This window comes from Bos javanicus, chromosome 28 (assembly GCF_032452875.1).
Source record: "Bos javanicus breed banteng chromosome 28, ARS-OSU_banteng_1.0, whole genome shotgun sequence".
Classification (NCBI taxonomy): Eukaryota; Metazoa; Chordata; class Mammalia; order Artiodactyla; family Bovidae; genus Bos; species Bos javanicus.
Window position 1 is genome coordinate 36,572,553 of NC_083895.1, and position 20,085 is coordinate 36,592,637.

Here is a 20,085-nt window from a genome sequence, read left to right on the forward strand (position 1 = left end):
ATGACAGAGCTGAGAAGTCTCTTACGACGGTCCTGTGATGTTTGTGGCTCGATAGGGGAGTGTGGGTTGTGCACAGATAGAAGAGAGAGTAGTTGGAGGTGGTACAAGAATCTGCGGAGGACCTGGGGTTGAATGTTACGAGACCCAGTGTTGGTGATGCTTAGGCTGCGTGACCTGCATGAGCTGTCCAGCCTCCCTTTCCCCACCAAGACCAAGGAGGGATTCAGAGAAGGAACTCCCCAAGTTCCCTTCCAGCTGAGCTGCTGGTTTTGTTGTGCAGACAGTACCCTCCACAGAGCTTGGAGGGTGCACCCCTGTGGGCCCCGGTGGTTCTAGAGGAACAACTCTTGGGTTGGACTTTGCAGGAAATGGAGGGGCTTGAGAGCTAAGTCGGGGACAGCAAGGAGGCTTTCTTTACTCTCAGAGTTGTGCTTGTTAAATCAGCTGATCCTGAGGAGCCCGTTCTGATCAGGCAGTGTAATTGCAAGCAGCTTCCGCATGCGGAAGTGGTGAAATTGACAGATACAGGCCTGCCTCCCCAGCCCCAGAGGCACTTAGAAACAAACCTCCGTTTCCCTTTGGGGGAGGGGGAATTTCCTAATAAGGTCCTTGCCACACCTTGGACTTAAGTTGGTGGGGGTGGGGGGGATTTTCTGTCACTGCCTTTGTGACAGAAAATTGTGTCCGTCAGAAGAACCTTGGTGACTCCAGGGACCTCAGCCTGATCTCCTGTCACAGCCTGGATGTCTGCCAGATATTGACACCATATCTGGATTCATCTGCTTCCTCTGTGGCCACTTTTCATTCCTCAGAAATCCTGAATCAGGGTTGGCATTTGACTAAGTGTTGGTGCTTCCAGAAGCCTGTTTAGTGTGGGCATCTGTCAAAGGGGGCCCTTGCCATGAACTGAAGAGATGCAGGTTGGCCAGGGCTGTGCTGGGCAGAGGGTGGCAGAGAGGCTGCCTGCGAGGCTGTGTCTGCCTGCGAGGCTGTGTCTGCCTGCAGGCGCCTTTCCGTGGAGGCGTCCGCTCCTGCCTCGCTCCCTCTTTCTCAGTTCCCAGGACATGGTCTGGGAAGGTCCTAAGAGCAGAAAAAATGGTTTCTGTCAGGGCCAAGCCCAGAGTGGGCATACAGGCAGCAGGCTTCTAGGTACTGGTAGGGCTGAAGCTTTGTGCAGACTGAGGCTCTGCTTCTGCCAGTCACTCCTCCCGGGGCAGGTTTCTTCTTAAGTTCTTTTCAGAGGTGCTTCCTCCTCCATCACCTCCACCCCTGGCCCCTGTGTGCCTGAATGCGTGTGTGCTAAGTCGCTTCAGTCGTGTCCGACTCTTTGCAGCCCTATGGACTGTAGCCTGCCAGGTTCGTTTGTCCATGGGATTCTCCTTGTTGCCATGCCCTCCTCCAGGGGATCTTGCTGACCCAGGGATCGAACCTGCCTCTTTTATGTCTCCTGCATTGGCAGATGGGTTCCTTAGCACTAGCATCACCTGGGAGGCTCCACGCCCCTCACCCCCAGCTTTTTTCATGGAGTTTGGACCAAGCCCCTGGGCACCTCGGCCTAAGGCAGGAATAGAAAGAAAACATTGCCAGTTTCCTGTTGGTGGTTTCTGAGGGAGATTGGAAAATCCAATACAGCCATCCCCACCCAGGGTCTGCTGCTAGGGGCTGGGCTTGGAGTGGAGAAGGAACCAGCAGAGTTTACTCTCCACGCCGCCCCCCCCCCCCGCCCTCTGCCCTTCACACTGTCCTGACTCTCCAAGCTCTTGTGTTCCACCGCATGCCCTCCCTGCCCCCACATCTCTCATCCTGAGTATTATCCAGTGGTCTAGGGTCCTCCGGGACCCTCTAATCTAACCTGCTGTTTTAGGGAAACTGATATAGTGAGAGGTTAGATGACATATAGGGCTTTCCTGGTAGCTCAGCTGGTAAAGAATCCACCTGCCATGCAGGAGACCTGGGTTAGATCCCTGGGTTGGAAAGATCTGGAGGAGGGAACGGCTACCCACACCAGTATTCTGGCCTGGAGAATTCTGTGGACTATAGGGAGTCGCAAAGAGTCAGACATGACTGAGTGACTAGAACTTTTTTGGGGCTTCCCTGGTAGCTCAGCTGGTAAAGAATCTGCCTGTAATGCAGGAAACCCTGTTCGATTCCTGGGTCAGGAATATCCACTGGAGAAGGGATAGACTACCTACTCCAGTATTCTTGGGCTTTCGTGGTGGCTCAGCTGGTAAGGAATCCACCTGCAATGCGGGAGACCTGGGTTCAATCCCTGGTTTGGGAAGACCCCCTGGAGAACGGCTACACACTCCAGTATTCTGGCCTGAAGAATTCCATGGGGTCTGTATAGTCCATGGGGTCGCAAAGAGTCAGACACGACTGAGCAACTTTCACTTTCACGATGATATAATGAGAACATATTTGATATTAAGCTGTTATTATCTGCACTTTACAGATGTGGAAAAATGAGGCCCAGAGTATTAAATAACCTGCCCAAGACCGCACATCCCAGTGCAGCAGAGCTGGGATTTGAACTTGGGCCACCTGGCGTCAGAGTTCATGTTCCTCCCACCACCCTAGACTGCCTTTAGTGAAATACCTGAGATCGCAGTAAAGCCTAGGGTCCTGCTTCCTGATTCTGTTCTGTGTCATCAACCAGTGTTTTTAAAGTTTCAGTCTTTGAAATAGTAGTTTCTGGGGCTGGTGGGCCCTTGAGGAAGTGCACTGTAGGGGTGAAATCCTGAACTTTGGGGCTTGGCTGCCTGGGTTTGAATCCTGGCTCTTCATTTACTAGCCATAACCTTGGGCAAGCTGTGTAATCTCTCCACACCTCAGTTTGCTTATCTCTAATACAGAGATCATGATCTTAGTGTTATATGTCTTAGGGAGTTGTTGTAAAGTTCAGTTTCATATTTAGCACTTAACAGAGGGCCTAGTACATAATGAGTATTTGATAAATGTTAACTATTATTGTTATCTAGTAAGTTTGGGAAATTGAGGGGTAAAGTTAAGCAGGCATCTGTTAGAGAACTTCTCAGAGTCTTTAATCCGCTATCAAAAATGAGCACTTTCCTGGAAGAGGATGTAGTAGGCAGCAGTTTTCAAAGTTTTTGGACAGCTAGCCTCTTTTTTTAAGTGGGTACCTGGTAAATTCCCACTCGTGAGACGTAAGTTGGTGTCGGGGAATGCAGTTGAGGGAGCACTGAGCTCTGTATCATGCTCCCTGTTTCTGCTTGGCTGGGCTGAGCTGGAGATGCACCAGGCTAGATCTGAGTGAAACTTGGAGGGCATGTGTGTGGTAGAGCTTGGCTGTACCAGGCTTCTCTCCCTTCCTCCCTCTAGGTATGGGTGGAGGCCTGTGGTGTGAGCTGAGGCACCTGAGGGTTCCTGGAACCTCCTGGCCATGAGGAGTGACCTTGGCTGACCCCAGTTCAAAGCAGTTACTGCCCTGTCTTCCTTTTGTCCTTGGAGGAGAGAGAGATCTTAAAGTAGGTCATTAATGGCAAGACCGATTGGGACCACCAAACAAACCAGCCCAGCCCAGGTGGCAGTGGTCACAGGTTTTGTAACACAGCCCTGTTTTGGGAAGGCAGGGAGGCTCTGCTCTCTCTCAGGAAGGTGGAGTTCCGCCTTGGACCCTCTCCCATGTGTTTGTGACTCGAGTAAGCTGGGTCCCTGGCATATTTTAGCTGCAAAACCAAGGTGGTTGGAAACTGTTGGAAACTGCAAATTTCTTTCCAGTATAGATATTTTGGGAGCCTCTAAGTCTAGGATTGGGGTGAAAACCTGAAGAGGCGTCACCTTCAGAAGTTGTAAAGTCCAACTAGGAAGAACCCTGAGAGGTGAAGCCACCGGTCACACCCAAGGTGTGCGGAGGTGAGGGCCGAGCTCCAGGTCACTGGTTGGGGCCCTTTTCCATGTGAGATTCTTTGAACTGAACTACCGTAACTAGTCTTGCTTTGGGCCCCTTGTGCACCCTGCTCTGGGTCGTTGCCTCCCAGCTGTGTGTGGTGGTCAGGAGCTGTTCAGACCAGCTCAGGGCTGGCTAACTGTTCATCTTCCCAACAGCCAGGTACAGGAAGTAGGCCAGGGAGGCACGTGGTTGACTAATTACACCAGAGCCTGCCCAAACCTAGCTTTGAACTGGAGCGAGAGTCTGTTGATAGACAAATTTCTTTCTTGTTTTTAAAAAATTCTACATCTCTCTCTATAAATATGAACATATAAAAACTATATATACACATGTATGTATTGGCATTTTGTGTGTGTGTGTGAAATTGAATTTTACTTTGGAAGCCGCTCAGTGGTGACCTTTGGTTAGGGGATTAGAGGGGAGAGTGAATTTTGCTTTTCTCTTTGTGCCTTTCTGTTCTGTTTGAATTTCCATACAATGTGTTTATGTTCGTTTTATTTTTTTTTAAATAATTATTTACTTATTTATGGCTGTGCTGGGCCTTTGTTGCTACCCGGACTCTTCTCTAGCTTCGGCAAATGGAGGCTACTCTGCGGTTGCGGTGCGTGGGCTTCTCATCGCGGTGGTCTCCTTTGGGTGTGGAGCACAGGCTCTAGAGCGCGCAGGCTTCAGCAGCTGTGGCATGTGGCTCCGTGGCTGCAGTTTCCGGGCTCTAGAGCACAGGCTCAATAGCTGTAGCACTCAGGTTTAGTTGTTCCACCGCATGTGGGATCTTCCCGGATCAGGGACCCAACCCATGTCTTCTGCATTGGCAGGAGGAACAATAGGATTCTTCACCACTGAGCCACGAGGGAAGCCCTATTTCTAATTTCTAAATGTAATTTAATTTACAGAGCAGCTTTAGGCTCACAGCATCACCTCGCCCACTATCAGTATCTCATATCAGAGTTAGAGTTGATGACCCTGTATTGACATACCATTATCGCCCAAAGTCCATGGTTTATTGCTAGCATTCACTCTTAGTGTTGTACATTCTGTGGGTTTTGACAATATATCCACTGTTTTAGTACCATACAGAATGGCTTAACTGTCTTAAAAATCCTTGGTACTCTGCCTGTTCATGCCTTCCTTTCACTAACTCCTGGTAATCACTGATTTTTTAACTTCTCCATAGTTTTACTTCTTTCAGAATAATGTATGGTTGGAATTGTGCAGGACATAACCGTTTCAGGCTGGCTTTTTTTCTCTTAGTAATATGCATTTAAGGTTCCTCCTTGTCTCTTCATGGCTTGACAGCTCATTTCTTTTACTGCTGAATAATATTCCATGGTCTGGATGTACCACCGTTTATTCGTTCACCTTCTGAAGGCATTTTGGTTGCTTCCAAGTTTTGGCGGTTATGAAGAAAGCGGCTGCGAATGTCCACGTACAGGCTTTTGCGTGCACATATATTTTCAGCCCTCTTGGGTGAATAGCGTGGAGTGCTATTGCTAGACTGTAAGCCGAGAGTACGTTTAGCTTGTAAGAAACTGCCAAAGTGCCTTCCAAAGTGGCTGTACCATTTTGCATTTCCAGCGGCAGTGAAGGAGTTTCTGTTGCTTCACACCCTCATCAGCATTCGGTGTCATCAGTGTTTTGCATTTAGGCCATCCAAATAGGTGTGTGGTAGTATTTCATTGTTTTTTTAATTTGTAATTCCAAAGGCTGTATGATGTTGAGCCTCTTTTTCGTATGGGGTTTTTTTATTTTTTTGCCATGTTTATGTATTTTTGGGGATTGTATCTGTTCAGATCTTTTGCCCATTTTTTAATTGAGTTTTCTTACTTTTTAAAAAAACTTGAAGTATAGTTGATTTACAATGTTGTGTTAGTTTCAGATATACATACTGTTGAGTTTTTAAGAATTGTTTTTATGTTTTGGATAACAATCCTTTATCAAATGTGTCTTCTTAAACGTTTCCTCCCATTCTGTGGTTTGTCTTCTCTTCCTTTGATTTTTAAAAAGAAACCAGCAGGGATCATCTGGACTGTATGGTGTAAGCTCTACATTTAAGTTTTTGCATAAAAACAGATTGAAGATTTAACATTAATGAACCAACACACAAATACTCTAGCCCCGAGACTGGGAAGGGGTCATCCCAACAAAGCATGCGCTCTAGTCCAGGCCCTGTTGGTTTGCTGCTGGGCATTGGGCGGGAGGTCTCACAGCATGTGACTTCTGGACCAGAAAGAGCTCCAGGTTTCTGCCTCCGCTCAGTGTTAGCCTGCTGCAACCCTGGCCCTCTGGGGAGGACACTGCATGATCCTTGTGCCAGGCATGCATGGCCCTGTCACCATCCTTTTTCCTAACATATGTCTCCATCTCTCACTCTTGAGGTGGGGGAATGATGACTAGGTCAGGGTAGTGAGATACCTCTTGTTCTGGGTTATTTTGCCTCTTCTCCCAATACAGTGTTTCTAGATTGCTGTGTTTGAGGACTCCGGGTGCCTACTCTTGTGGAATCCTTGAAATGTAATGGTATTCTTGTGTACATGTACACAGTTTTAGGGAACAAGCCACTTTATAGGCCCGGAGAAGCCCCCTGTGTACCTGCTGTTTGCTTTCAACATTCACCAAGTAAGCTGAGGCTTGGTCTCAAGGGACCCTGGGATGCTCAGATCTTGCTGTTTATCCTCAGAGTTTACTTACTGCTGGGAATAAAGACTAGATAGAATAAACTAGAAAGTGTCCAAGTACCTTAAAGAAAAAAGCGTTTCCTAGATTGTGGACTGCAGAATCAATTACGTCAGAATCCCTGGAGATGGGGATAGGGTACTTGTTTATATTTCACATTCCCAGGACCATCCCAGATTGAAGTGCCCAGAATGACTGGGGCCAAGGCCTAGGCATTTTTAGCAAGCTGTCCAGGTGATTCTCATGCATGAGGAAGCAGTGCTACAGAAACTGGTCCAGAGTCAAGCAGCATCAGCATTTTGGGGCCAGTTCCCAAACCCACCCTGCAGAGACTGTGGGGCCAGAACCTGACAGTCTGGGTTAAAACAGTCCAGCAGGTGATTGTTTTGCAGCCTGAAGCATGAGAAGCCCTAGTTTAGCCAGAGAGGGCCACAGCTGGATGAAATTGGGTGCACAGCTGCAGGTAGATGGTCCCAGTGAGGAAGGAAGGGAAGGGTGGTATTTGTGCTGCATCTTGAGAGGCAGTACTTGAGGCTGAAAGTTCCCCAGAGGCTGGTGTCTAGGAACTGGATTAGTCCCGGAAGAGGCCAGCTGCCTGTGGCACCTGGAGGCCCTCTCCAATGAGTCCCAAGACAGAGTGCCCTGATGAGAGCCGGCACAGAACAGGGATGTGCCTGGCCTGTCAGAATCCCGGCCTGTCCACTCTGTGAAGCATCCCACTCAGGCACCTTTTTTCTTTGTTAAAGGGCAGAAGTAGGAGGAAGGCATTGGTCAGCATGGAAGGTGTGATATTTGTAGTTCCCAAGAGAAAGCAGATCTGCAGGATTGTAATCACTGTATTACCTTCTGTTGTGCAGAGTGAGGGTTGGACAGAGTGGAGGGGAAGGTGAGGGCCCCCCCACCCCACTATGCCCTGCCCAAACTCCCCTCTGAGTCGCATATGGTACCCCGGGTGCTAGACTAACTTTGCCAAGGGCAGTGGACCCTGCTGGTGGCCTCTTGAGAAAAAGTGGAGGCTAGAGTATGTAAAGACTGGGCCATAAAAATTTCCTAATTGTCACAAAAAGAGGGGGGCTTCCCTGGTGGCTCAGTAGTAAAGAATCCACCTGCCAGTCAAGAGACATGGGTGGAATCCCTAATCCTGGAGGATCCCACATGCCTTGGAGCAACAAAGCCCATGCACCACAGCTATTGAGCCTATGCTCTGGAGCCTGGAAGCTGCTGACTGCTAAGCTCACGTGTGCAGCTGTTGAAGCCCGAGCGCCCTGGAGCCCGTGCTCCACAACGAGAGAAGCCAGTGCAACAAGAAGCCCACACACTGCAGCTGGAGAGTAGCTTCCGCTGGCCACGACTGGAGAAAAGCCTGCGCGGCAACAAAAGCCCAACATGACCAAAAATAAATAAGTAAAATTATTTTTAAAAGGTGAGGGGAAGACTGTAGATGTTGGGAGTCTTAAGAGTTGCCTGCTGATCTAGGACATGTCGTCGTTGGGAAGGGGCGAGTCAGGGCACTGGGAATGAGGATTGGGCCCCGGAAGGTCTCGACCCGGGCTCTCTGGCTGCCTTTGCTTTTCTCATGGAGGTTCCTGGACAGATAAACTGGAGCGCTGTAGGCGGGTGGGGGATGGGGAGAGATGTGTTACATCCTTATTTGACAGAGGCCCTCTTCCTGCTGTCGTGAACTAGATGAGGAAACAGGTGTAGATCGGGCTGTGGTAGAGTTAGGTGGTCCAATAACTGATTGAGTGGTCCTGGGTGGGGAGGGGTTGGCGGCGACAGTGTAGGAGCGCCTTTTCAGTGTCACTCACTGGGAAGAACGCAAATGCCAACCAGTGAATATAAAAGATAGCTGAGAGAGAGTGCTAAGATGCCTGATACCGGCCCGGGTTGCAGGAGATCTTGTAGGCTGGAGCAACAGGTAGAATGGGGGGGAAATTCAACAGGAGTCAGCACCCTGTCTCCATTGTCCAGAACATGCAAGTGTTACCAGTGCAGGGAGGCTGGGGAGCTACTGCCGTGGGCTCTCCACACCATACCTGGAGCCTTTGCTTCCCAGGGAGCTCTGTGAACGAGAAGGGAGTGGGCCACAGGCGTGGAACTGCCTCAGGCAGCAAATGGTGGGAAGCAAATGAGACTGTTCTTTCAGAAGAGGGGAAGACTGGAGGTGGGCTTTTGGGGAGAGGGGAAGCCAGGGGGCACGGGAGCAAGCACTGTTCCTTGGATGTGGGATTAGACCCGGCCTGTGGGACCCTCCAGGGCGGAGCTCTGGGAATGAGCACCATCTCCCTGTGAGTGGCTGGGGCTGGCCTGCGGCCCGGCCCCAGGCAGGAACCCTAGCAGTCCTTCCAGGTCCAAGTTCCGTGGTGTGTTTATGTAATAATCCTAAGCCCAGGCTCAGAGCCGGGCTGCCTTGCACTGAATGGACCCTGTGTGAGTTATTCAAGTCTTGGAAGAACAGCCACAACCTCAAGTGAGCTCAGAAAGCCCTACCTGAATTGGGTCTTTTTTAAAGTTGTTTTTTTAATAGGCACACATGCATGTGGCAAGAAATGCAAATATAAACAGTGAATTTCATTTCTATTCCAGTTTTCCCCTCCAGAGGCCATCAGTGTTACCCAGTTTCTTGTTTAACATTCCAGGGATTGTAGGGTGTGTGTGTGTGTGTGTTCAGCGCTAAATTTGTACATTTTCTTTTTTTAAAGTTAGCGTACACACAGTACTACACCTTGATTAATAATGGCGATCATTTCAAATCGCCACTCATAGAGCTGGCTAATTCTGAAGTGTATAATATAATATATAGATACACGAATGTAATATACAGAGTATCCCTTGTATGGATCCGTTGTGATTTATTTAACCAGCCTCTTGCAGGTGGGTATTTAGGGATTCCTTCTTGTTGTCATAGTAAATGTCACAGTTAAGTGCATCTGGGAAATAGGTTTCCAGTAGAGTTTCTGAGTCAAAGACTGTGTCATTTTTAATTTCAACATCTCTGTTTTTACTCGGCGAGCCTCACCATGTTAGTGAGCGTGAACATCTAGTGTTCCTTTTCTGTCGTAGTTTGCATCATTTGAGTTTCTCTAAAGGTTATTGGTCTTTTTCTTACCATAAAACGTTTTTCCTGAGTTTGTCCTTTCTCTTGTCTTTATGTTATTTTCCTTATTTCGGTCTTACACAGAAGCTTAATTTTATCTTTGGGGATAAGGGCTACTTCTGAAGTCTGAAGCTTAGGTCTGGCTGACATTTTACTTTGATGTGGGGAACAGGGCAGTATCCTGCTCCTCCGTTTTGTTTTCCCATCGCGCTGTGGGTGAGGCCGCCAGGCTCATTCCTCTGGGAGGTGGTCTCCAGGGAGAAAGGTGTCACGAACAGGACTGCAGCTCCTCTGGTTTTCAGACGGGCGGCTCCTCTTTATTCCACGAGGAGGTTCCTGGCCCATCCATCAGTTCAGATCCCCAGGGTGTTGCCTCACCAGCGAGGCCTCAGGGTTCTGGCACAGGGGTCAGACTGAAAGCAGCGCACTGGGGACCTTAGTCGCCACATTGCAGCGTGCTTGGGAGGTCTTTGGCCCACACCACGGGTCGCCGATTCTCGCTGTCTGCAAGGTCACTAGGCCACCATCTGGCCTCCCATTGCAGTCACCCGTGGACCCACTGACCCAAATAAATTACCAAGCCCAGAGGGCTGAGAACCAGACTCGTGGGGACCAGTGGCACCTTAAGGAAGCCCTTCATCTTCCTTAAACAGCGTGCGCAGTTCTCCAGTGCAGCCGGGAAGGGCGGCCCAGAATTTTGTAGGTGGATAATGGTGTCTGGGGGAGAAGGCAATGGCAACCCACTCCAGTACTCTTGCCTGGCAAATCCCATGGACAGAGTAGCCTGGTAGGCTGCAGTCCATGGGGTCACTAGGAGTCGGACACTACTGAGCGACTTCCCTTTCACTTTTCACTTTCATGCATTGGAGAAGGAAATGGCAACCCACTCCAGTGTTCTTGCCTAGAGAATCCCAGGAACGGGGAGCCTGGTGGGCTGCTGTCTATGGGGTCGCACAGAGTTGGACACGACTGAAGTGACTCAGCAGTAGCAATGGTGTCTAGAGAGGTGTTTCTCAGAGTTCCTGGACCAGTAACATCACCTGGGAACTAGTTAGAAATACGAATTCTGGCTCTACTGACTCAAACCCTGCGGATGGAGCCCAGCAGTGTGTTTAACAAGCTCTCCAGGTGGGTTCTGACACACACTGCAGTTTGAGAACTAGCTTGGGGCTGGGCGTGCAAGGAGGAGCTGCTCACCTGGGCTCAGCAGGTGTGATTGTTAAGGAAGTCTACAGGTTTCCTCGCTTTCACTGGTCCTTGGGTGCCTCTTAAATTGTAATAGCCACTGATTGGCAAGAGTAAGCAGGTTTCCTGATGGTCTGAGACTGTAATATCACAGCAGCTCGTGTCCCTCCGGGCAGCTCCGCTGGTGTGAGACACGGCAGAAGGATCTGTGCAGAGAGGGGTTTGTGAGGGCAGGTGGCCCACCATCACCAAGAATTCTAGGTTCTGGGCCTGTCTCCTTCCCTCACTGCCGACCTGCAAGGCTCTTGCCCTTTCTGAGCTCCATCTGTAGGGACAGGATGGTACTGCCTCGCTTGATCAGATGAGCCCTCCTGAGGGCTCTCCTTACTTCTGGGGATGGTCATCCCGTACCCGGGGATTCCCTTGGCGGGTGAACCAGAGGCTGGAGAACAAAAGTGTAGTTTGGGGCAGATCCAGTTTGGAGCCCGCTGTGGATTGCTCAGGGTCTGTAGGTTGGGCGCAGGGAGATGGGAGCATGGGCTTTCCCCAGTGCTGGATGGATGGTAACAAAGAAATCCAGGCAGATAGACCTGGCCCCCTGAGAATGAGATGGGAGAACAGCGTCACACGTGCAGCATCCCTGTCAGCACAGGTGGGAGTGGAGCCTGGGTGAAAGGGGTGTACAAGGTAACTCACCAGCTAGTGGGTGGCGAATCCTGTAATGCCCCGATTGCTGTTTCTGGCAGGGGCCTGGTGGGTAAAGGGTGAGCTGGGTTGCCCCACCCCAGGTCAGGCCTGATGCAGCTCCTCCTGCTGGGGCTGGCTTGTGGGTGTCACTGTTCTCCAACGAGCCTGAGCACACTTTACTCTTTCCTTTCAGATCTAGCCATGAGCTACCCAGGCTACCCCCCGCCCGCAGGTGGCTACCCACCAGGTGCACCAGGTAAGAAGGTCTGGGGCCTGTGGGGGAGGGATTGCCCTCTCTTCAGAGGGTCTAGGCATGGAGAGTGGGGGAGTGATGGTGCTTTCCAGTCATTTCCTTGCTCCCTTCATACCTGCACAGTGCAGCCAGATGGGAAGGGGCTGGAGAAGAGCTTGGGTCCTGGGGCCAGGTGAGGCCAGGGTTTGAAGCCACTTATGAAAAGCCAGGGTGAGGCCAGGCCCCAGTCTCTTGCTTTATTAGCTGATAGGAACAGACGAACATGTTCCATTCTCTGAGACTCAGTTTTCTCCTTTGCAAATGAATTCAAGCGTCTCCATCACGGGGCTGGCCCAGACAGGGCCGCGATAGCCGGGTAGAGGCTCTGGCACAGGGTCCTATGGAGCACTGCGCGGTGGCACTTGTCCCGTCGCTCCTCCTGCCCTATGCGCACGGTTTGTGGTTCCCAGCAGCAGGGCCCCTGCGCGCAGGACGGGGAGGTGGTCGCTGAAGGTCAGATGCTGCTGCTGCAGCTGCTGCTGTGGGCCAGTAGCACTTCCACCTCTGTCGGCACCTGAGCAGGGAGAGTGGGAACTGGCAAGTGACTCTGGGGAGCTCTGTCCTAGGTGTCCCGGAGCTGGAAAGCCACGCTGGAGGCCCCCAGGGCCTTTTCGCTGCCATGGACAGGGCTGTTTCTGATGGGCCAGCCATGATGCTAGCTGCTGTGCTACTTGTGAGGGCTACGGTGAGGGCTGTCACATGAACACTCACCGGGCTCCCAGCTAAGCCCTGACTGGCAGTAACTCTCTTAATCCTCCTTATAGCAATCGAGGCCATCACCAGTTTCCCCACTTCACACGAGGAAGCTGAGCCAGGATGGCTGAGTGCTCGCTCAGGGCACATGCCCCGGTCCTGCTGGTGTCAGAGCTGGGACTTCTTACTGCTGTTCCCCGACTGTCCTCCTGACAGCCAAGCCCTGTCTGCCTCTGTCCTGTCATCCTGCTTCTCCCTGCCTCCTACAGACGTGTGGTGACAGCATACAACCAAATCAGCGGGACAGCCCACCCCACCCGCTGTGCTTTTCCGTCACTCTGCACTCTGAGTGCTCCCCGAGCTCCGTACTCTGCTGGGCTCGGCACAGCCTCCCTGAGTGACCTGTCTGTACTCCTGGTCCATGGTGGTGAGCCCAGGAGAGCAGGTCTGCCCTTGGCCCTCCTGCCTTAATAGCCCACAGAGAGTCTTGGGAGTGTTTGCTGAGTGGTCCTTCCTCCCTGAAAAGTGGGGAAGTTTCCTTATTTAGTCTCTTCTCTGGCAGCAGGATCAGGCTAGACTCTGTTGCCTGAGTGTTTTCATTGTTGCCTGTAGGACGGTCCAAGGCCCTGCTTGGCTTCCTCTCTGACCGCCTGGGAGCTTGATGTCTCTGCCTTGTCCTCTTGGTGGGTGATCGGGGGGCTGATGGACTGGGTGTTGCTTTCAGGTGGCGGTGCCTGGGGAGGTGCTGGCTACCCGCCACCCACCATGCCTCCCATTGGGCTGGATAATGTGGCCAACTATGCAGGGCAGTTCAACCAGGACTACCTCTCAGGAGTGGTGAGTCCAGCCCGCCCACTGGGCTGCCCTGGGGGCCACTCTCGCGGGACCAGAGGGAGCAAGGCCGCGGGCTTCCGTGGTGTCAGAGGGGTGTGTGTTACCCGAGGGCACGGAGGGTGTCGAACCATACCTTAGGACAGAAGGGTTTCCATCAAGGCTCCCACCAGTTCACTGTCCCTCTGTGCGTCTCGTTTTTCTTGACGGTAAAGTGAGGGGTGGGGGAGTGTGTTGGGCTGTGTGGTCTTCCAGGTTCCTTTCAGCGCTGAGGGATTGGGTCGGGGTGAGGAATATGCATTGTGCACCTTCTGTATGCGCTCAGCATAGGGACGGGAGGGGGGTGAGGGGGTGTGTGTGTGTCACGCACGTGTGACTGATGCAGGCGTGTGTTGTCTGTGTTTGTACATGTGGATGACTGTCCTGGTTGGGCCTGGGGGCAGGTAACACAGGCAGGCGTGCTACTTTTGATTTGCTTATAAAATGGTGGATTTTATAATCTAAAGATAAACGTATTCGCAGTGTAAACAGTGCAACCACTACATAGTCTAATTTGCACCAGGCCCATTGTAGGTGCTGGGGATAGAAAACCCCAGCCTAGGAGTGCCTACCATCCACTGGGGGGAGACAGTGGTGTTGTGTTAAAGCGAGTGTGGCTGCTGTGGTGCACAGGCAGGTTAAGGGGTCAGTGGTGCAGGCGGAGGGCATGTGGGACAGGTGGGTGGGCTCGGTGGGCCTGCTGAGAGGCTGGTGGTGCTCGGAGTCAGCTTGAGCCGAGTGTGGCTCCGGGGCGCCCGCTGCAGGCTCAGGGTGGGGAAGGGCAGACAGACGATGGAGTGTGGCCTTACCTCTCCAGGGCTGTTAGTCTAAGGCTCTGCTTTGTGGACTTTCAGGCGGCCAACATGTCCGGGACGTTTGGAGGAGCCAACGTGCCAAACCTGTACCCGGGGGCCCCTGGGGGTGGTTACCCCCCAGTTCCCCCGGGGGGGTTCGGGCAGCCCCCTCCCGCCCAGCAGCCTGTTCCTTCGTATGGAATGTACCCGCCCCCTGGAGGAAACCCACCCTCCGGGATGCCTTCATATCCGCCATACCCAGGGGCCCCTGTGCCAGGCCAGCCCATGTTGCCCCCTGGACAGCAGCCCCCAGGGGCCTACCCTGGACAGCCGCCCATGACCTACCCTGGACAGTCACCAGTGCCACCTCCTGGGCAGCAGCCAGTGCCAAGCTATCCAGGGTACTCAGGTTCTGGGACTGTCACCCCTGCCGTGTCCCCAGCTCAGGTAAGTGCCAACCCTGTGCTGCTGCCTGTCCAGGCCTGGCCCTAAGGGCCTGAGACACGTGGCCTAGTGTCCCCTCGCAGGGATGCGGGAGGGCTCAGCCCTGTAGCTCTGACTTGTGGTTTTCAGTGTCGCTTTCTCACGGACTCCCCACCCCTGCTTGCGCTCCTGAGGGCCCAGGGAGCCGCCCTGTTTGTCCCAGCTTGGTTAGAGGGTCCCTGTGCGAGGCGGGTCTGAACGCTCCAGGTACTCTTCATTCCTCTTGTGTTATTTACAGCCTGGGCGTTGTGAGAACTGTCTCAAAAGGCCTTTGCCCAGTGGCTCTTAGTCTTTAATCTCTGGATGTGCCCTCCCAGACTCAAAACCAGCCCCTCTGAGTGTGGAAAATTGTTGGCGGTTCTTTCAGGACTGCTCTTGGCTCATTTTGGAGAGCAGTTCATGTTTGCAGAGCCTAGAATTCATTGTCATGGTTACACAGCCAAACCAGCCAAGCACAGGGCTAGTGGAATGTGGTTGACTAATATTTTTAGCCAGAGGGTCCATTCCCCTCCTTCCCCAACACCCACACATCCCCCTATCCCTGCCCTGCTCTGCATCATCCCTCTCTGCCTTCCCCTCATCTTTCTCTCAGCTTATTTCCTCTGTTAAAGCCAGTTTGTCCTAGATCATCCATCAAGGGAGAGTTTAGGCAGGAAAAATCCAATGTGCTTGGAGCATAGCCGTCATTTGAGGAAGAAGTCCAGCAGGCAAGAAGGTCCTAGAGTCCAGAACACAGTGCCAGGAAACCAGAGTGAATCCAGGAGGTAGCCGGTCTGCATGTACCATCGTGAAGGCTGGACACTTGAAGGCATCCCGGAGGAACACCTGTTTCTGATGTGCACAGAGTGGGCTAAGCAGGCCTGTTAGGGGAGCCCCGATGTGCAGTGCTGAGGCCTTGAGGAGAGGCTGGAATCCTGTTCTGAGGCCTCCCCTTCATCTGGAGCCCTGGCCTGGAGGACCCGGGCATAGGGTAGATTTTCAGCATCAGGACTCAGCTCTAGGTAGGCTCCTCGCCATGGGAGCCCGGCAGATGCTTCAGTGCCAGGACACGAGGACAGGCGATGGTCACATTAGGCCGACTCAGTGTTGAGTCTCCTGTGCTGTCAACTGCAGGCTCCTTCAGGTACCCCAACTTTTAGAAGAAAGGTCATTTCCAGAGTCTGGACAGGCAGTCTCACGTCTAGGAAATGCAGCATCTTACTGTCTGTCTGTCTGTCTGTCTGAGTAGTTTGGAAACCGAGGCACCATCACAGATGCATCTGGCTTTGACCCCCTGCGAGATGCTGAAGTCCTGCGGAAGGCCATGAAGGGCTTTGGTGAGAGACCCTGGGTGGCACGAGTCCCAGCTGCCTCCCCCCTGACTCCCTCGGCAGTTGCACAGTGGCTCTGTGGGCTGGGGTCGCTGGGTGGAGGCGGCCTGGCCCCGTGTTAGAGAAAGAGAGTGGATGTGGGGATGTATCGCGGATGCTCAGGAGAATTGGAGGGCCCAGGCCAAGAAAGTCTCTAGCCACAGAGCATCCCTGTGACCCCACGCCCACTCCCACCTCTCCTTCCACCAGGAACTGACGAGCAGGCCATCATTGACTGCCTGGGTAGTCGCTCCAACAAGCAACGACAGCAGATCTTCCTGTCCTTCAAGACAGCATATGGGAAGGTGAGTGTTGGTTCCTGGGACCCACAGGGAAGGTCAGGGGTTCCTTTCTGAATCAGGGCATATCCTCCTGATAGGAGCAGCCTACTCCTGCTTTTCCCTGGGACCTGGATCTCCTAGATGGACCGTAAGGCATGTTAGGGCATTTCTTGGTGGCTCTCAACTGATGGCATCTTCTAGAGGCAAAGGATGCTCTGAAGCAGAAATCCCAGAGTCCACAGGGTACTGAAGTTTGCTGAGAGGTGCCCAGGGATCTGGGTTCTATCCTGGCTCTGCTGTGACTCACCGAGACCATGGGCAAGTTATTTCTCTTTGAAGGAAGAGGCTTTAAGTACTGAACACATAGAAGTTTGAATTTGGGGGCTTCTGGATCTTATTAATAGAAAGATAACCACTGAGTACATATAGGCTAGTACGTGCAGGCTAGTGTTCTGGCCTAGTGTCTCTCCTACGTTAATGGGCTATGAGTTCCCTGGGAACCTGGTTCAAATGCAGGTTACAATTCTGTAGGTCAGTCTGGGGCCTGAGGTTTGTCTTTTCTGTAAATGCTGCTGGATCTGGGATATTGTTCCCTATTGGTCACCTCCGTGGATTCTCAAAATAGGTTTTTTTGTTTGTCTAAATGTCCAATTAGGATTTGATCAAAGATCTGAAATCTGAACTGTCAGGAAACTTTGAGAAGACAATCTTGGCCCTGATGAAGACCCCCGTCCTCTTTGACGCTTATGAGATAAAGGAAGCTATCAAGGTGTGTATGTTCTGGCGTGTGGGCATGATGGACAAAGACCTAGACCACGCGTGTGTCTTAGCTCAGTTAGTAGCTACTGTTGTCAGCACAGCTCCTGGGGTCCAAGTGCTGTAGAAAAGGGAACTTCTGGTGGCTCCTCCAAGAGGCAAATGAGGCATCACTCATCATCAGGGAGCATCTGAGTCTCTGCCTTAAATGGTGGGAGCTGGGGTTCCGAGGAAATCAGTGATCAGTGGTAGTAGGGGTGGGAGGAGTGGCTGACGTCATCCTCATTCATCAGGACTCTGTTGTTAGCAGATAACAGGACACTCTTGAGGAGCTTAAACAGAGCCAGGGTGTAGAATCAGGAGGATAGAGACAGCAGCCTGACTCGGAGAAGGACGGGACTGGGCAGCATTTCTCATGCCTGCTGCTTGAGTGTCTGCTTTATTCTTCCATCTGCTTCTGTGCCTCTCCTTCTTTGGTACAGCATCCTTGTGGGCCCCTCCCCGAGTACCTGTCAGAGATCCAGCCGCAGAAGAGGCCAGCTGTCCCTTGATCCAAATTCCGAACAGGAAGCAGGTTTTGATGGACTTTGTTTGGGTTCAGCCTCCCCCTAGTCCTGTGACTGCCAAGACCCTCAGCGGGGGTCCTGTGGATGGGCTGGGGCCACTCCCACAGATGGGGGAGTCCTTGTGAGCTGAGCAGGTGCCCCAGAAGGAATCTAAGATTCCTCAGGGCCTAGTGGGCACAGTGACTCTTCCTGCCCCGAAGGGACATCCCCTGAAACTAGGTTCATCTCTCCGTGGGTGTCAAAAGACACAACTAAGCCAAGGAGCAGGAGAAAGTGACTCTGTGGACTGCAGCCTGCCAGGCTTGTCTGTCCATGGGATTCTCCAGGCAAGAATACTAGAGTGGATTGCCATTCCCTTCTCCAGGGGATCTTCCAAATCCAGGGATCGAACTCGAGTCTCCTACATTGCAGGCAGAATCTTTACTCTCTGAGCCACCAGGGAAGCCCAAGAAGCAGGAGAAGGATTTATTACTTGCAGCAAGTAAGAACATCAGGGGTCTTTCCCAAAGCAGTGTCTCCTGGAACTGCAAAATTGGGGAAATTTTAAGCTAACACATACATATTCATGAAGGGGCTTGAATGGTCCACAGAGTCCATACCTAAAAAGGTCAACATCATCATCCCTTAGGTTCCAGTTGTTCTGGTGGTTGAGTGCCCAAGGGGGTTTAAATTCTGTAGAACAGCTCAAGAAAGTGCTTCGGGCTTGTCTTTACCATTGACGCAGAACCCAGGGTCTTTACATATGTTTTGTTATCTTGCCTATTGCTCTGTTGTTCCCTTAAGGACAAGTACTGTGGCCAGGCTTAGGTCACAAAATGGTTTAGGCCAGAAATGGTTTCTCTTATGTCAAGAAAGTCCTTCCTCATTCTCTTGTTGCCAGGACACCTACCATATGTGCCCCCAGCATCACTCCCATTTTATGGTCAAGGAGCCAGAGGCACAGAGAGGTGAAGTAACATGCCGAAGGTCACACAGCTAGTGATCATCAGAACCAAGAGGCAACCCGATGCAGAAGCCAGGCTACTGACCCTGTCCCCTGCCTCCTCACTGTCCCTTCCTCAGCTGTCTCTTCCATCCTCAATGTTGTTCCCTTTCCTTAGGTGTCTCCAGATGCTCCCCTCTCCACTATGGGAGTCAGGTTTTCCCACATGTTCATGCTCTTGCTTTCAAACCGTTTTCTCAGTTTGTCACCTTATTCATGGACTGAATTGGAATAAAACAGATCTAGGTCCGCCTGTCAGCCCCACCATTTACAGTGTGGTCTTGGACAAGTCACCACACTTCTCTGATTTCTTGGTGTCCTGGAAGATGGAATGGGGATAATCCTTCAAATGGACCTCTATTTGTCACCATGTTGCTATCTTTCCTGGGACTTTCCTGGGACTGTGTGGGGAGTTTGGCTGCTTCAGGCCAGGGTAGCAGCAGCAGCGTGACGGGTGGGTCTGTGTCTGTGGCCTCTCTCACTGGGGTTTGTTTCCTGCGGGATCATGGCACCTGCTCTCCCCTGCGTGCCAGCAAGGAGGCTGTCACAAGCTCCTGCTCTGTCATGCGCTCTGGCTCCGCAGGGGGCGGGCACTGATGAAGACTGCCTGATCGAGATCCTGGCCTCCCGCAGCAACGAGCACATCCGGGAGCTGAACAGAGTCTACAAGACAGGTGAGGCTGGCCCCAGGGCCTCATCCGTCTGGGCCACACCCTCTCCCTCCAGGGGCCTGAACTCTTCCTTCCTGACCTTGTCTCCTCATCTCCTGCCATCCCTAGTACACTGGGCTTCCATCCCAGGCCCAGCCCTGCTTGCTGTTTACACAGAAGCAGGTAGCTGGGGTTAAGGGAGGGCTGAGGGAGAACCTGGGCGTGACTAGGGCCAGGTCAGCCTGGGAGTCATAGCCCTCCTGGTCTCCAGCTGTATGTTCCTGGGGGCCGGGTGGGCCACCTGTCTCCTCGTGCCAGTGCTCACTGTTGGCTGTGTGCAGTGGGCAGCTTGGTCCACGGAGCTACAGGGTGGCCCTTCCCTGCATCTCCCTTTCAGAATTCAAAAAGACCCTGGAGGAGGCCATTCGGAGTGACACTTCAGGGCACTTCCAGCGGCTCCTCATCTCTCTCTCTCAGGTACTTTCCCAGGGCAGAGCTTGGGCCCACGGTAGGGAGAGGTGGACGTCTGAGTCACGGGGAAGAGGAGCAGGGATGGAGGGAGGGATGTGACTCCAAGGAGTGGCTTTGCCTCACAGCCTGCTTCCTTTCAGGGAAACCGGGATGAAAGCACAAACGTGGACATGACCCTTGTCCAGAGAGATGTGCAGGTGAGTGTGATGGCCGCTTCCCTGGCTTCCTGAGCAGGGGCGTTTCCCACTTCCGTGTGTTATGAGGGGTGGAAACAGCAAAGATTAGGAGTGGATTCCAGAGTCTCTGAGTTTCACAGGCTCTGCTGCTTATCAACTGTGTGACCTTG

General features: G+C 52.3%; 1 protein-coding gene across 2 annotated transcripts in view; it reads left to right on the top strand.

The window, feature by feature from the left end:
- Positions 1-20,085, top strand: part of ANXA11 (annexin A11) — a 42,043-nt gene that overhangs the window by 13,768 nt on the left and 8,190 nt on the right. The window contains exons 2-10 of one of the 2 annotated variants that reach the window (XM_061405465.1): positions 11,746-11,808; positions 13,262-13,374; positions 14,262-14,648; positions 15,913-16,000; positions 16,244-16,338; positions 16,970-17,083; positions 19,202-19,292; positions 19,666-19,745; positions 19,880-19,936. In XM_061405465.1, coding sequence (XP_061261449.1) covers positions 11,754-11,808; positions 13,262-13,374; positions 14,262-14,648; positions 15,913-16,000; positions 16,244-16,338; positions 16,970-17,083; positions 19,202-19,292; positions 19,666-19,745; positions 19,880-19,936 — 1,080 coding nt within the window. In that variant the 5' untranslated portion in view covers positions 11,746-11,753. Of the gene's footprint in view, positions 1-11,745; positions 11,809-13,261; positions 13,375-14,261; positions 14,649-14,877; positions 15,808-15,912; positions 16,001-16,243; positions 16,339-16,969; positions 17,084-19,201; positions 19,293-19,665; positions 19,746-19,879; positions 19,937-20,085 lie in introns of those variants that run through there. The other variant, XM_061405466.1, reaches the window with a different exon arrangement.